Source organism: Equus quagga, chromosome 5 (genome assembly GCF_021613505.1).
Source record: "Equus quagga isolate Etosha38 chromosome 5, UCLA_HA_Equagga_1.0, whole genome shotgun sequence".
In the NCBI taxonomy this organism is placed as follows: Eukaryota; Metazoa; Chordata; class Mammalia; order Perissodactyla; family Equidae; genus Equus; species Equus quagga.
In genome coordinates, this window is record NC_060271.1 from 489,460 (window position 1) to 507,329 (window position 17,870).

At 44.4% G+C, this 17,870-nt stretch overlaps 1 protein-coding gene across 10 annotated transcripts in view; it reads right to left on the reverse strand.

The window, feature by feature from the left end:
- Positions 1-427: 427 nt before the first annotated feature.
- FGGY (FGGY carbohydrate kinase domain containing) overlaps positions 428-17,870 on the reverse strand; it is a 378,028-nt gene continuing 360,585 nt past the window's right edge. For all 10 annotated transcript variants that reach the window (XM_046663109.1, XM_046663101.1, XM_046663099.1 and 7 more), the window contains 2 exons: positions 5,184-5,245; positions 428-644 (listed from right to left, as the gene is read on the reverse strand). In XM_046663109.1, coding sequence (XP_046519065.1) covers positions 563-644; positions 5,184-5,245 — 144 coding nt within the window. In that variant the 3' untranslated portion in view covers positions 428-562. The remainder of the gene's footprint in view (positions 645-5,183; positions 5,246-17,870) is intronic.

Genomic DNA, 17,870 nt, shown 5'->3' on the forward strand with positions numbered 1-17,870 from the left:
CATACATACATATATACACACATGCATACGTACATATATGTGTGTGTGGAGAGAACATTCAAATGGTAAAGCAAATGGGTAAATGTTATGAGGCACAAGTTAGGTACGTGGGTGTTCCTTGTATTATTCCTATTCTTGCAACTTTTCTGCAAGTTTGAAATTAGTTCCAAATAAAAAGTTAATAACAAGCTTTTAGCCACTTATAGAATAAACATTAGACGTCCCACCTAAAGCCATGTCAGTCTTTCATTTAACGGCTGACACTGGATTAATTCACACGTACAAGCTTCCCCTGGACTGAATGATCCCCAAGGTCTAGTCCCTCAGGAGGGCCTCTGACCCTAGCGGCCCTCTGTCCCCGTGAGGTGCCCGAGGAAACTGCAAGCACACAATGGTGCCATCATGAAATGGAAGACTCTAGTTCTGGTTGCACATGTCTCCGTTTTCTTTATTAAAAGACAGTACAGAAATGATGAAATGATACCCAAAGTGTCTTGGATATAAGATGAGATGACAGAGGTCCCTAATACAATGACACAGAACCTTCCGGCGTCGGCTCTGTCTAGTCCCCTTTCATGATCGCTGCATACTCCTTCTGGTGTTCAACCAGCTTCAGGAACACTTTATATTTCTTGTCATAGTATCTGTGGGAGAAAAATGAGCACGTTGAACGATCTCAAGACAAAGCTGTTATGCTGCTCCCCTTACATTAAGAACAGGAATAGATTTGTTACTGCGGTTTTGCAGACACCTCCCATCTTTGAACGCTTGCAGCACCCTGAGCAATGGATCAGTGTGTTTCACACCTAACTTTAGCCTACGTCTCCATTTCAGAGGTAAAGGCATTTGTTCAGAGAGACATATCTAAAATACTATAGCCCAAAATTGGCAGAGCTGGAATTCAAACTCAGGTCTGTCTGACTTCCAAGCCTCCACTGTAACGTCCTGAAAGGCCCAGGCTTACCACCGGAACTCTCACACCCCAGCTTCAATACACATTTCATATATGACAAGTCCCAGGTTTGATGACTGGTTTACAACCGAAGCCTGACCAGGGATGGGACTGAACATTTGTGGATTCCACACTGTGTTTCCTTCACAGTCTGCTTTCTCTGGGAGGGAAACTCCATGGTTACATGACTCATGTCTTTCCTGTCGCCGTGCCCTGCCTTCCGAGCATCCCCCAGTGGACCTTGCCCTCCCTGTTCTCTCCGGCTGGCTCTTGAGGTGAGACCTGTTAGAACTGGTGTTGGCCATGAGTCAGACGGCAGAGCAGCCCAATCCTGAAAGGGATAATAGCAGCTGAGCCAAATTATACTTGAAGACTTGCAACTTTGTCCTTACTCCTCCTGGTTGGGAGAGCTGACATGGGTGAGGGGTTGATGAAGCCAGTTTCGCATGTCTCGTAGATTCTGGGGTGCTCTGAAAAGAAGTCCTCATGAGGGAATTTTGGTGCAAGCTCGTGAATTGGGGGAGAGAGATTGTAAGAGTAACCCTGGATACACACAGGGCCTTCTACTTGTACCACGCAGAGCTAAACAGATTAATAGGAGTCTCCTACCCCTCCTGAATTTCTATGTTAAGTATCCTGGTAACTCAAGAGCTATAATGGGGCCAAACACAGGGTTAAGAGGTGGACTCTTGAGGAAGACGGGCACAGATGTTAGTTCAGGGCCACTCTTCCTCAGCAAAAAGAGGAGGATTGGCGGTGGCTGTCAGCTCAGGGCAAATCTTCCTCAAAAAAAAAAAAGGTGGACTCTTTCTGATGCCTGGATTTGAATCTCACCTTGACCCACTACTAGTTGTGTGATCATGGATATGTTACTTAATCTATTTGTGCCTTAATTTCCCCATCTGTAAGTGGGAATAATTATAGATTCTATCTCAATAGACCTGTTGTGTGAATTAAATGAGGTAATACATGAAAAGCACTTAGAGCAGTGCCTGGGTCATGGTAAGTAATATCGGTGGTAGTTATGGTTACCACTTTTTAAAAAATTAATATTCCAACATTATCATCAATCTTGCTAGATGTAGGTTCTACTAAAACTTGTTCTCTGAGCTTCCAAATTTATTAATCACAATCACACAATGCGATTTTGGGGATCTGTGCAATTTTCTCTTTGTCTGATACTCTCTGACAATTGAACGTTAAGCCATTTTTTCACTACAGGACATGGATTTCCTGACTCTGGAATCTCAAGACTGCCAGAAGGGAGTGCAGGCCAGCGCCCTCCTCGTCTACTTGGAGATTTCCAGTTTCAACACCAACAAGCTTGTGTTCCTTTGTTCACTGGCCAGATCCTTTGTCCAGTGGGAGGGGCATCAGCTGCGCAGGCAGAGAAGCCTGGCTGACTCTGGGCAACTTCTTTAGATGGTTCAAGCCCAAGTTTCACTGCTGTAAGAGGGATGGTAACAGTACCAACATCACAGAGCGACTGCATTCCAGACAAGAAATGAACGTGAAATCTCTGTGAGCTGTCACCTGCCTACAAGTGAGAACTGATGTGTTCTCATATCCCTGTGTTATCCTGGAATGCCAAGAGACGGATAGACTATATTTTTCCTTTTTTACACACAGGAAGCTGAGGTCCAAGTCACTTTTTTCCCTGTGCTTTTTATTTTCCAATTTTTTTTATTGTGGTAAAATACACATAACATGAGATTTACCGGTTTTAAGTGTATAGTTCAGCGGCATTAAGTATATTCACAATATTGTGCAACCATCACCACCTTCCGTCACAGAGCTCTTCCCATCTTGCAAAACTGAAACTCTGTCCCCATTAAACACTGACTCCCCGTGCTCCCCTCCCTGCAACCCTTGGCAACCACGATTACAATTTCTGTCTCTGTGAATTTGACTCCTCTAGAGACCTCACATAAGGGGAATCATATAGTATTTGTTGTTTTGTGACTAGCTTTTTTCACTTAGCACAATGTCCTCAAGTTCCATCCATGTGGTAGCATGTTTTTTCTTCCGTCACAAGGCTGAATAATATTCTATTTTATGTATATACCACTTTTTGTATATCCATTCATCCGTCAATGGACACTTGGATTGCTTCTGTGTTTTAGCTACTGTGAATAATGCTGCCATGAACATGGGTATAGTAAATATCTCTTTGAGATCCTGATTTCAGTTCTTTTGGGTATACACCCAAAAGTGGAATTTCTGGATCATATAGTAATTCTATTTATAACTTTTGAGGAACCACAATACTATTTTCCATGGTAGCCGCACCATTTTACATTTCCACCGAAAGTGTGCAAGGGATCCAGTTTATCTACCTCCTTGGCAACACTCACTATTTCCTGTTTTTTGATAGTAGCCATCCTAATGGGTGTGAGGTGGTATCTCACTGTAGTTTTGATCTGTATTTCCCTCACGATTAGTGACGTGGGGCATCTTTTCATGTGCTCATTGGCCATCTGTATATCTTCTTTGGGGAAATGTCTATTCCAGTGCTTTGCCCGTATTAGATTTGGGTTGTGGTGCTGTTGTTGTTGTTGTTGAGTTTTAGGAGTTCTCTACCTATTCTGCATATTAATCCTTTATCAGATATATGATGGGCAAATATTTTCTCCCATCTGCAGGTTGCCTTTTACTCTGTTGATAGTGCCTTTGGAAGCACAGCATTTTCCAGGGCACCTTTATGTGACTACTCTAAGTTCACAAATAGATTTGGTCTGGGCATAAGGATGAGATTTGGGATCTTTCTAAAAAGGGTATGAACCAGTCACTAGATCGTGCTCTCTGTGATCCTAACTTTTAAAATCCGCTGAACCCTCCCTCTTCCAAAGTCTCCGCACGCTCACTCAGGTGCTTCTGTGCAGCACAGACTTAAGGAAATGCCCCATGCAGATAACCACGTGAGGGGAGGCAACGAGGAGAGGCGAGAGTCGCTGGGCAAACTGGTGCTCTTTCTACTTGTGAATCTTCAGGCCGCCTGCAGGCGGTGCTAGAGCACCACGCGTGTCTGCCCCACAGAGGAGGGCTGCCAGCCGACAGCAAGAAGGTAAGAATTCTTTTCAAAAGGAACACATGGGATTTACTGAAAGAACTTAAAAACAGACTTCTCTGAAAAGTCTTGGGAGGGTCAGTGAAGAGATGGAGGAGAGTAATCTGCTTCTAATTTAAACAAAAGCAGAGTGCAGCTATGGCTCCAGGGCAGTGGGGCTCCCATCTCTCAGTGTCCTGAGCCAGCTCCCAGACAAGGGCCTGCTCCTCTGGTTTAGAGAGGGGTTTGTATTCAGAGGGCAGCAGTGGGAGACTTTCTTTAACAAAATGGAAAGAAATGGGATTGCTTTTTCCGCAGCATTTCCAACCTGTTAAATACGACCGTGTTTGGTGGGGTCAGCAGCTTTGCCTGTCAGTCCTGTGAGGGGTCTGAGGTCTTTAGCATGGCCTCAGAGCCCCCTGCAAAATGACCCCTCTGCTCCCTTACTTCCTGCCACTCCCACCTCACTCTTCGTAATGCAGAATTACATCTGTGTGTAGCCACCTGAACGTACCATGCTGTTCCCTCCTTTATAACGTCGCATATGCTATTCCCTCTATGGAGAATGTCCGTCCCTGTCTTGGCCTGTCTGACAACGTCTTTTCAGCATTTAAAGTCAATCTGGACTTAACCTCTTCTCCAAAGCTCCGCCTCACCCAACAGGGTCACATTCCTCTCTTCTGTGGGCTACTTTGTCACTGGGTAGTACTTCAGTTGTAGAACTTATCCCTTTGTTCCGAAATGACCCAGGTGCATAAACAAGATTGTGTCTCATTCCCCCCTAAATCCTGCCTGCAGGCTAATGAGCATGATGCCTTCAATACAGCAAGAGCTCAATAAATTAACGTTCTGTGAATTGGGGTTAAAACACCAATTAAAGTCACGCTGTAGCCCTCAATGCTGAGTGACGCAAAGGGTGAAAGAACTGTGTCCTTTGACGGAAGCTGTAAGAGATTCCCATTTTAGAACAGAGAAGACCAGATTCGCTGCTCAAGGCCCAGGGAAAGAGCACCAGCTCTGTGATCTTAGGGGCCTGAGAGTGACTCTCTCCGGGGCTGAGTATTAACAACTATTAAAGGAAAGGACTGGATTCACTGCCTTCCAAGGTTTATTCCAGCTCTATCGTTGCCTGTGTCTGCATGTCCTCACTCCTTAGAATTCTGCATGTAAAAGATATAAACCTACCTTTTGTCCTCCAGTCTGGGAAACACAACTTTCCCAACTTTGCTCATTTTCGCCATTGCCTCCTGTTAAGCGGAAAAGAGAACACAGAGAGCTGAGTTGGAAAGTGAAAAACCAAAGTGAGGCTCGCCACAGGAAAGAACATTCTAATCAGAATTCATTTCCCCTTAAGATATTCAGTTAGTCCATTTTTTTCCAACTTATTTTCTCTGGTAATAGCAATCAAACCCAATGAACATTAACAGTTATGTCTATGACCACACAGCCTGAGCTTAATAAACGGTTGTGTATCGAGGCCTCCAGGGCATAAACAACCCAGAAGGCCAAGCACTTTTGTGGTCGCCTGCAGGGAGTGGTGGGAGGGAAGAATTTTCCCTCCTCATTGCCTGGACACAAGGGTTTAAGGCGGCAACATAATCAGCCGCTGAGCACACTGTCTACGTAACTCAAGAAGGCGGTAACTGAACGGAACCTGCTCTGCGTATGTACCTTAGGATAACACATTTCAGACCTCTTCATCTCACCTTCAGCTCATTCCCCAGCAGTCTCTGAAATTGTGAGCACAGATGTGAGATCCCTGGGCTGAGTCTAAACGACTTGAGCTCTGGAATGTGGCTTCAGGGCACTCTTGTCTATACAAGGGGCACTTGGGCAGGGCAGGTCCCAGCATCTGGGCGGATGTGGCCTGGTGTGCAAAGCATCAAGATCAACAGTAGGTTGTGTCGGTTCCACTCTATGAGCAGAAGGGTTAGGTCTCCTTGGGCAGTCTCCCAGTGTTGGTAAGACCATGGGAATGGAGTGAACCCAAACTTTGGTGTCTAACAGACTTGACTAGTGAGATTGCAAGCCACAGCATGACGAAGTTCCTTAGAATAGGCCCTGTCTTAGGGACAGCTAGTGTTCTCTTATTGTTAAGGATGTAGTCATTCCAGGGTCACATATGTACAACTTTCTATTCCTTAGGAATTACTTATTAATTACTACGTACCAGAAACTGTCCTTGGATCAGATTTACATAAGAAATACTCTTTGTCCTGGAGAAACTCACATATTAGCAGGAGACAGAAACCTGTAAAAACCTGACTATTGACTACCACACAGAATGTAAGAGCCCCTGAGTGTCCTCAAAACATTTCCAAGTACCCCCTGCCCAACCCTGCCACCTTACTGTGAGATAGATGTATCTATATTGATATAATTTACCACTAATTCCCTTCTGACATGCCATGTATTTACTGATTTACATGTTCCTTATCTGCCCTCTCCACTTCTTGCCCTAACCAGAACATAAGTAACACGAGGCCAGGGGCTTTGTCTATTTAGTACTCAATCTCAGCACCTAGAATATTCATAAAATATACCGAGTCCCCTCTATGTCCCACGCACAGTACTCAATATATACGGGATACAGAGATGAAGGCGGCGTGGGTCCTTCCATCAGGAAGGTCACCATAGAATAGAAGAGACGTTGCCTCTGATCAAACTAGAGTGTGATAAACACTGTGCTAGAAGCAGGTAAACTTCTTTTCAATAGTTATTCAAGGGTTAGGAAACTTGATACTTTTTCATCTCTAATCACTTACACATATTTCCACTCCCGTCCGGACGCTCTGCCAACTCTTCCCCAAGGATGGCATGGACATTCTGAACTGGTGATCTGACTTCCTATCCCTCGCTGGATTTAAAAGTGCGGATGCGAGATTAGAGATGCTGCGAACAGCAAGCACACTGGCAGCAAGGAAGAAATGGCAGCCTTACGTGAGGAGGAGATTTAAAAATTACGAAAAACTACTGAAAAGGAAACCACGGTTAAAAGACAAGAATCAAAAAAGGGCAGTCTGGGGCCATTTTGTGAAGGGGCAAACAGTCAGACATCTGAGTGAGGTCTCTGCCTTTCCACTTAATAAGGATATTTTAAGAGCTCTGCTCAACCCAACACGTGTCGGAACGTTTTCCTCCTTACACTAAGTTCTCACTCCCTTAAAGTCAGCCCCGCCTCTTGCTGAGAGGGCCTCAGCAACGCCCTTCACTAACTTTGCCGCTCATTCTTCCATTTTGTTCTTGCTTCTTCCATCAGAGTCCTGCTCTGCTGTGCTTCTAGAGAGGACTCTGCCTCCTCAGATTCTTCAGAATGCCCTCTAGGAACCTCCTCTTGGTGGAGCTCAGGCCTCAGACTTGAGACGACATTCCAGGATGGCTTTCCAAGGCCGGGATCCAGAAAACATGCATTATAGAAGGTGGTCAACAAATGTCACACCCTTCCCACTGTTAACAGAGGTGTGGACAAACAGCAGGCAGCAGGGACTTCTTTCTTCCTTTCTTCACATCACCTTTGTTTGTTTTTAAAATAAATTTTTGAGAAACGAACACCAGCAATAGATATCTCAAAGGTTTAATAAAGGTTATTTTGTTTCTCAAAAAGCACAGATTTGAACGTTAAAACTTAGCTCAACTATTGACTCCACTGAAAAGATTTTTTCTAACTCATTCCCGGGGCCTGCCTCCCACCTGGGTGGATAGATTTGCTCCCAAAGCAACTCACGCTTCCCTCTCTCATAGCATTTATGACACGGCACTGCAATTTTTGTTAGCCCATCAGCCTCCTCAACCAGACTATGAGCTCCCTAAAGCAGGAACTGTTATAATTATTTACACTGCCAAACTCAGCATCTGGTACATCTTACACACTCAGGGAATGTCTACGGGATGAATGAACTTAAGGATCACACACATAACAGAATGCTAAAATGGAAGTTTGGGCTGAGATCTAAAGATGACAGATGTAATATACCAAAGTGAGCTGGAAACAGACCACCCTGAAGAATTTGTAAGAAGGGTGGTTGAGCACCCACTAATCAATGATTAAATCTTTCATCCACATGGAAGGTCAGGGAAAGATGGCTTTTTAGGAGAGAGCTGTTGGTTTACTGCACGTCAGGCTTCCCTTCAGGGGAGGGTGAGAGCTGCCTCCCCCATCACAGGTCAAGACAGCAAGGCTTCACTGAGACCAACAGGGAGCTCGACGTGTGTCCTGAGGTTGTAGGACACGGTGGATTGAGTGTGACTCCTGTCTGGAAGAGAAGCGCTGGCTGGCGGCTTCACTGTGGAAGTGAAGGAGCTGTTGCACTAGGATCAGCCAGCACTGCCAGAGTCTGTCAGACTCCAAAAGGCGTGACTGTTTCCCATGGACCCTACGTGGCCCACATGTGAGAGAACTACATGGGTTGTCTTAGATCCTGTTTAATATGGCCATCTAATGAGGCTGAGGGAGTGAGCATAAAGAAGCTTGAGAGGACCTACTGCATTTCTAAGGAATTAAGAGAAGAGTAAGCAATCTACAATAGAGAGGCACTAACAAGGCAAGCTATTGTAAGTGAGATGTTTTCAGAAGTGTAGGGTCCTCAGAAAAATCTATGATGGAGCCTAGCTATAAACACCTATTAGGCTAAGAGAGCGTAAAGCCTATTTATGACAGTGCTGATCAGACAAGAACTTTCCTACACCCTTGACCTTATACCCTCCAACTACCTCTGAAGAATAAGAAAAAAGCCAATATGCTGGAGAGGAAGTAAATGAGGGAGAAAGAAGAATCTGACCACAGCCACCTCTTCTCATTTGCAGCAGACCCAACTGGAAGAGTTGGGAGATGTCTAATCTTTAGAGGAAAATTTAAGTGAGGATTATTATATGTTCCCTAATATTCTAATTTCTGAATTTTGGCTATGTCTTACAACTTAAAGTGACCATAAAACTTGTATTATCGAAGTGACTTTATACTTATCTAAGAAAGTAATGGAATTACCAGAAACTTTAAACAGAGCAGAGAAAAACTGGCTCCATTGCACAAACGTGGAGGGATAGTTGGAGTAAAAAGTACAGTTGTTTCTCAATTCACCTCAAGTGCTGTGTTTGTCCTAAACATGAGTTACATACGCATGATAAACACTGCAAGAAAATATACTAAAATGTTAACAGGTTCAGGAGCATGGGAGATAATTTTTTCTCTTGTTAACTTGTTTTTTGTGCTTTCTAAATTTTCTACAGTGGCATATATTGATTTGATAGTTGTAAGGAAAATAAAAACATACTGCATTCTAAAAAAAAGTCCTGCTTACACAGGCAGTCACAAAAACTTGTGTTCACTCTCCTCTCTCCTGGGAGGCAGGGCTCACTATGGGTATTCAACACAACACGGAGAGCGCCCAGAGAGTCAGTGCTGTCATCAGAAATAGCACTGCTGACTTTTCCAATTTCTCCAAATAATTAACACAAAACTGAAACCTCATGAACCCTGGAAATTACCACAGCATAACAATATGAATTTATTATGGAAATGCTGACACATGCTAAATATAGTCACTCCAAACAATATATTTCTGTTCAAAAGGATTTATTTGAAGTTGGCCTCAAACTTTATGCTTTCTGTCAGCAGGCAGGAGCTGGACAATCTTAGTTTGTGGCACGCTACCCTCCTGGTTTGAGAGTCTAGACAGCACAATGAATACAGTGACTTTTCTCTCTCCTTTTTGCCCACACAATGAAAGCTTTTTAAAAACAAAATATTTTGTAAAATTGCATTTTAATCACTTCTTTTCTTTCTGTCTATAAGGCAGAGCTATAAATAAACCATGAAAGTTCACATTTGATCATCACTTCTGAAAGCAAGCGAAGGTTTTCTGGAGGAACAAATAGAGGCCCTGTACCATGGCCGTGAAAGACCACATTCATGGGGTGGACCCTTCCCGCCAGGTCAAGGCCGAGACACCCGTCCGCACACTGCTCCCCACTCCTCTGGGAGTAGCATTGGCACTCACCAGGCCTGTGTGGGCACGGGAAACACCCAGTTCTCATGTATTATGGCCTGGCTTTGGAGCTACCAAAGGGCTTTAGGCTACACTGGGGTGAGTTACCCAGGGAAATTAGGTTAAGGAAGAGAAGAGGCTCTCCAGCACCCTTGGGGGAGACAGGGATTCCATGAGAGGCAGACACACTACAGTTGTCACTTTGGGGAGCGGGGGATCTGGTACCTTCTCCCCTACCCGGGGCAAGGGGAACAATGGCCTTAAGACTTTGGGAAGGCTATCGGCTAGTCTAGACCCAGGCACCAAAGGGCACTGCAAGCTTGGCAGTGTCCAGGAGCGTGATCCACAAGGACGAATAACCAGAACCCCGCATGGTGGGAGCCACGCTGTGAGCTCCCGGAAGGCAGGAACCAGGCCACTGCAGGTCTCCCGCCTGGCACAGGCCTAGCACCTAGAGGTGCTTGGCTGAGGTCTGCCGAGTTGCTGAAGGGAAGGCCGATGGTGTCTTCCACAACAGAGGCCATGTGAGGCCCTCGAAGCCGCGTTTCTAAAATGGCACACACACTCCAGAGAGTGTTCAAGATGATCTGCCAGGATTCCAGATGGAAATATGGGAGGTGCCATTCAGATGATTTTTAGTTAAAAGAAATTAATTCAGCTTTACCAGCATTTAATATGAAGATTGTCACCAGGTCCATCAGCTGGTGCCCACATCAGATAGTCATGAGCCATGTAGGATGGGCGAGGGCTCCTAAGAGAACCACGGAGGCTCCGCGGCACCGACTGACGGCAGCCTGCAGCTCCCAGCTATGGATCTGGTGTCCAGGGGTTTGCGCACGCTGTTACTTACGTGCCCCAGGTTAGGGGGTTATTTACAGGTATTGTCTAGTTTTATTTAAACTAACCCTCACAAAATGGGCAAATGGCTGAAAAAGGTTCAGTGAATGGATTAAAGGTAATCATGATAATTCAGATTCAAGTAAACAAGAAAATGGTGACACTTTTACTTGGTGCCGGCACTTCATATCAGAAGGGACAATGAAGACCTAGTCAGAAAAGATAAGAATTTGGAAAAAAATCAAAATTATCAAGAATAGTGTTTGCGATATGGATACACAAGCACATACAAAATCACTTAGAAATCATGAAAAATCATTTAAAAAATCATTAAAAACTCACCTGGTCATAGCTGTATAGTGTATCTTTAGGTATTGCACAATGTTAATATGAAGACATCATGATAGGCAAATATTTGAAATATTTTATTTCAGCTATATTTCACCTGTTTTATAGTGTACAGCCTACAAGGAGCATATCTATGCTTTTTCATAAATAAGTTTCCATATATTGAGGATGTAAACTGATAGTTTTTTTTAACTGATGGGGTACATGATCCAAAAAATGTGGCGTCTATTGACTAGGCAGTCAATTTCCATCGCCATTGTTACGTTACTGGTCTAAGTCAACATTTCTCAGGTGTTTACTCTGTGCCACACACTGTGCTAACGGCTTTAATAAATGACCTTTCTAATCCTCAAAACAACTTTTTTTTTTTTTAAAGATTTTATTTTTTTCCTTTTTCTCCTCAAAGCCCCCCAGTACATAGTTGTATATTCTTCGTTGTGGGTCCTTCTAGTTGTGGTATGTGGGACGCCGCCTCAGCGTGGTTTGACGAGCAGTGCCATGTCCGCGCCCAGGATCTGAACCAACAAAACACTGCGCCGCCTGCAGTGGAGCGCGCGAACTTAACCACTGGGTCACGGGGCCAGCCCCAGTCCTCAAAACAACTTTTTGATGCACCTTATCATCTACCCCACTTTATGAGTCAAGGAAGTGAACAGGGAAGGCATAAGTAATTTGCCCAAGGTCATAACCTGATATGCAGTAAAGCCAGAATTCAAGCCCGGTTCTGACTCCATGCTGTTGCTTAGCCCAACACTCAGATCCTGTGCTCCTGTCCTCACCGTAATGCAAAAACCCTGATCCCTGAGTCCCCTGGGCTTGAGTTCAAACCCACTTCTGCTGCTGATCCGCTGTGTGATCTCGTTAGGTGAGAATGAGTGAGCGTGTGTGAAAGTGTGGGAGACACACCAATCAGTCCACTGTACCTTTTTCAGAGATGCTGACACATAGCTCTGAAACACAAGAATCTGCTGTCTTGAGGAACTGACTCATTTACTGGAACAACAAGTTCACACGCTAATGTGTGGGCTGAGGCACATGACTCCTCCACAGAAAAACAGAAAGTACAGCAATGTGATTTTCCTCCAGCCAGTGTTAAGAAATGGCTATTCTTTTATTCATCTTGCTTTGTTTTTCTTTTTGATACAGTCGTCTTTTGACCTACACCTGGCGTTCTGTGTCACCACCATGCTTTGGAGACAACAATGTCAATTTAGAAGCAGGAAGGGATGCGAGAAAGGCAAGAGTGGGAGGAGTCCTCATCATTAATCATGATAGGAAGGCTGGCACCTCATTTATAATTTTAATTCTACTGTATCTATCTATCTACCTACCTACGTATACACATGTACACATACATATATCTTGTTTAAGGTGTTGATTATGTTGATTACATGACTCTAAAATACACCTTAAACTAGTCTCTTCATCACAAAGGAGGGGTGGGGTGTGGAGCTCTCTAATTCTGTAGGAAATGGAGATATTAGTGGAAAGATACTAGATTTTAGAGACGAATAGGCTGGGGATAGTCTCTGGGCTCTGCTACTGACCAGATGTGTGAACCTCAGTTTTCCCATCTATAAAGTGGGAACAATAATATCTATTCATAGCGTTGTTGACAATTCCAATGTCCTGCTCTCTGATTGCCCTCTCGTAACTGGTCCCCTAACTTCCACTTTGGTACCTTAAAGAGCAGTCAGGGTCAGTCAGGATGAGTTTTCAGAAAGAGAGAAAAGATAGTGTGGGGATTAAAATCACAGTGTCTGATGAGAACAGATTGCCAGGGTGTGCAGTCAGGAGTTATCACTTACTCACTGCATCACCATGGACAAATTACTTAACTTCTGCATGCCTGTTTCCTCTTCTAAAATTGGGGGTATAATAGCATGCTTCTAGTGGGACTGTTGTGAGGATCATGTGAGGTATTTCAGGGAAAGCCCTTAGAACGGTGCCAGCACACGGTAAATCCTCCGCGAAGCTTCCACGTTTCTTATCCCACCAGTAGGCGAGCTGCACGCGCCAGGCTCTACCTGATCCACTCTCTGCACTGAGGACCGTGCCTGCAGGGCCGGCAGACGTAAATATTTGTCGGACGAAGCAGTGAATGATGTAAATTAGATTTTGTCTCTCTGGGCTGTTTTTACTCACAATACTTCTGACATCAAATGTGTGAGTTTTTTCCTCACACCAACTACTTTTCTAATTATGGACACCAACCAGGTGTCCCACAATTCAATTCTGACACTAACTACCCAGAGTTAGCCTCAGACTCCGTAGGTCTAAGGGCTCAGGCTCCCAAGGGAGAGGGCCCCTCACTCAGATGGCAGTCACAAGTCCCCGGCATCCAGCACTTATGACCAACCAGCTATAAACTGGAGATTCCCATGGCCGGCCCTCCCACCTCAGATTTGATAGTCTGCTAGAAGGGCTCGCAGAACTCAGGAAAACCATTTACTTACTATTACTGGTTTATTCTAAAGGATACAATTCTAGGACAGATAAATGGAAGAGATGCACAAGGCAAGGTCTGGGAGGTGTGGGGGGTGGGGAGCGTCCATGTCCTCTGGGGGGCGCCCCACCCAAAGCTCTCCAAACCCCATTGTTTTTATGAAGGTTTCATTACATGAGAACGATTGATTAAATCATTGGCATTAGATGGATTATAGAGCAACTTCAAACCTGCAAACCATCGCTCATCTAATAACCTATTGTTGACTGGAAAAGAAAGGGTCCTGCTGATATTTCTGGCTGAGAAGGCATAAAGTACTACCGTAAGCTGCAAGAGAAATAAAAATAATAGTCATGGAAGCTGACATTTACTGAGTACTTTCTATGGCCCAGCACTGCATCAAACACTTTACTCACTTTATATGCCCACCTGAAAGGTGAGGAAAGTACAGCCTTGGAGCCTGTCCTCTCAACCGTGCGCTGTGGAACAAAGGCTTTGGTGATCCATAGACCAGCATTCAAAAACCAGCCGTGCCGTTTAACACTTGGGGTCTCCATTTCCTCATTGTAAAAATGGAAATTTTAATACCTATTTTATCGGCCTGTTGTGTGGACTAGATGCTTAAAAGTATAGTTATTATTATTATTACTACTACAGTCTACCCATCAACTGAAACAAGGCTTATCTTCCCAGAAACTTTATTAAAAGGTACGAGTTTCTCTGCAAACACTCAGGTGTATGTTTCAGGTGGGTGGGGGCGCTGGGCTGGGGAAGGTGCTGAGTGTCAGTGTGCTCGTGGCTCTCCTCACTATCATCTCCAGACAACTATTCCTCCGTCTGCAGGCAGACACCCTGCTCCTCTGAAGCTCACACCACCTGACAGTAGAGACACAATCACACCTGTCCCCCACGCATCTCACTGCTGTCACCACCGGCCTCTTGCTCACATCTCTGTGTTAAACGAGGCTGAGGCCTAGATCGTATCCTCCCTATCCACCTGGAGGTTTGTCAGGATCACAGAAGACCTCAGCACCTGTTTACAAGACCCATCCAATGCCGAGTCTCACGGTTTCAAAATGTTTCCAACTCCAGAAACTTCCATCTCCATTTCACTTCAGTACTCACAGCCAGTGTCATGCCCTGAAACCTGTCCACTGAGGCTGCCATACTTGTGTATATTCCAATATTCTAACAGCCATTTGCTTACTTCAATTGCCCATTAGTCCAATTCTTCCATTTTCCCCATCATTTCTACCAATGTCCTCCTCCACCTCATGGTAACTTCCAGAATCTCAATTTCATCCTTTTCTTTCAATCCTTATACTCCTTCTGGCTCTAATTTCTTCCACAGCTAGGGTAGAGTCCACCATCTATTACATCAAAAATATTGACTAACGAGAATCACCATCAAGACTCTCTGAGTTGCCAAATTCAACTGGTAACTCTAATTCACAGAAACCCTTTAGCCAGGATATGCTTCATTTATAGCTGTAAGGGAGAAACTTTGTTTAGGATGGAGCAGGCCAATAGGAGATTGCAACCTGAGAAAGCACAGCATCTTGGAGGCTCTCAGGGTCTGAACATCTTTAAAATTCACGCTGCCTGCTTCAAAGTTAATCCCATGCTGGGAAGATTCTTTGCCCAACAGATCAGGTACCATAATTGGCAGCAAAGAATCAAAATGTGATGGCATTAACGGAGTGCACAATGATTGAGCTGTAAGAAATGCTGGGTGTCACTAGGGTCAATTTCTCCATGTTTAGGCCAGTAAATATCAAAATTATCTAAGATACAGGGTATCTACCCATCCACCCATGCCTTCAAACCCTTTAAAGCTCCCTGTTTGGGATCTCCAACTTTTCTAGGCCAGAGCCATATCAGAGGTGGGACTGGACACCCTCGTCTAGCCTTTGGGGATGGCCTTCAACTGGTTTACAGTACAGAAGTCCCTCTGGTTATGCCAGAATTCATTTGAAACCAAATTCAGGAGGGAAAAGAGAAGCAGAAAGGCTGAATCTGAAGCCAGGAGTCAGGGCACCAAAGGACCAAAGCAAGAGAAGGGCTGGAAGGAAACTGGGAAGCCCATAGGGTAGGGAGGGAGCAGAGTCAGACGGAAAGAGGGAATGCTGCGGAATGCAAGTCTGGGATAAATCACTGTGCTCTTCTTTAACCTGGTTTATAATCTTTTCTTTGTTCCCAAAGCCCCATGCTTTCTCTTATCTTAGCCCTTAGCACAAAGTAGGATAAATGTCTGTTTACTTATATGTCTCCCCAACTAGACTGTGAGATCTAAGAGGCTAGAGGCCATTAATTTTCATCAGTGTTCCCAGTAATCAATACAATGTGACTCTTCAATAAATACATCCGGAGGGGGCTGATCCCATGGCCAAGTGGTTAAAGTTGAGCGCTCCGCATCCGCGGCCCGGGCTTTCACCAGTTGGGATCCTGGGCGCGGACGTGGCACTGCTTGTCAGGCCATGCTGAGGTGGCGTCCCACATAGCACAACCAGAAGGGCCTATAACTAGAATATACAACTGTATACTGGGGGACTTTGGAGGGGAGAAGAAGAAGAAGAAGAAGAAGAAAAGAAGATTGGCAACATTTTTTAGCTCAGGTGCCAATCTTAAAAAATAAACAAACAAATAAATACATGTTGAGAGAATGAAAGAATGAATGAGTAGATGAATTAATGAATGAAGGAGGGGTGGGACATCTGTACAAAGTCACTTTGGGATCCCCCTCAGTTGTACTTTTTGGTATTTCCTGTTAGTTCAACACATCCTTCATTGTCAGATGTCATACAGTTAAGATCATGGATTCCGGACTGCCTAGGTTAGAACCTTGGGTCTTCTAACCGAATGGCTTGGGCAATTTGCTAACTTCTCCATGCCTCAGTTTACGCATCTGTAAAACAGAAATAATGGACATAATTGCTCATAGAGTTATTAAGATAAAAGAGAAAATGCACGCAAACCATTTGAATTAGTGCCTAGCACAAAGTAATAGCTTAAAAATGTTTGAGTTATTTTTACTCTTACAATTATTATATCCATCTCCACCCCAGCACTACATAGGATCTTATGTTTTCTTGAGTGCTACTGTTTAAAGACAGCACGTCCTAATCTTATGCTACATGAGACATGCTGCCCGGGCAGGGGCGTGATAAAGAGCGTGGAATGAAGGAACCATTCAACACTGAATACCAGCCGATGCCTCTGGTTGATGAAAGGACGGAAGGTGAACAACGGGCAGAATGAGGGCTGTAGGGAGTAGAAGAGTAGGAGCTTCTAGATCTAGAAACACTGAGTTTATTTTTGGGTTGGACTTCCAGGCCTTTTACATCAAACAAACAAAGAAAACAACAACTATGTCAGCTGTGTTTATGAATACGAGCTTGCTCTGGCTTTCACAAGACATAGGGAATTCAGTCTGCTTCCCTCTGGTTACTCAGTTACAGACAAGCAGATGACGTACTGGGAAGAGAACTGATCTGGAAATCAGGAGGCTATGGTCCTGGATGAATCTTAGGTCTGTGCTCTGTAATTTTGAATAAGTTGCTTCCTTGCTTTGGATCCCAGCTTCCTCTTCTTCAAAATGGGAAGTTTGAGCCAGATAATGTTAGTTTTATTGTTTAACAAATAGTTTTTGAGTACCTATTGTGTGCCAGGCATTGTGCTGGGCACTATGGGTGCATCAGTGAGCTAGACAGCTTTGATCCCTGACCTCACAGAGCTTAGAGTCCACTGAAGAAACACAGGTGCTGTAGGAGGGGGTCCAAGGGAGACGAGACTAGTCTAGGGGCTTAGGAAACTACCTGAAGTTTCAAAACGAGTTGGCCAGGTAAAGAAAGTTGATGAAGAGGGTTCCAGGCTCAAGGAAATGCATATTTGAACTCAAGATAATATGGCACATTCAAAGGACTGAAAGAAGTCCCAGATGGTGTGAGTAGATAGAAGGAAGGGAAAGAGTGATAAGAGATGAAGCTACAGATGAAGGCAGGAGTCAGGTTTTGGATGGCCATGTAAATCGGGTTAAGGGTTTTTGACATTAAGCCAAAATCAAGGGGAAGCCATTGCAGAGTTTTAAGCAGGAGTGATTCTGTTCAAGTTTGGCTGATGTGTATCAGGGAAGGGTGAGGTGGAGGCAAAGAAACCATTAAAGAGGCCCCTAGAGCAGTCCAGGTGAGACATCATGGCCACTTGGATTAGGGTGGTGATTGCGGAATTAAAGCAAGATGGAAGAATTCAAGAGACATG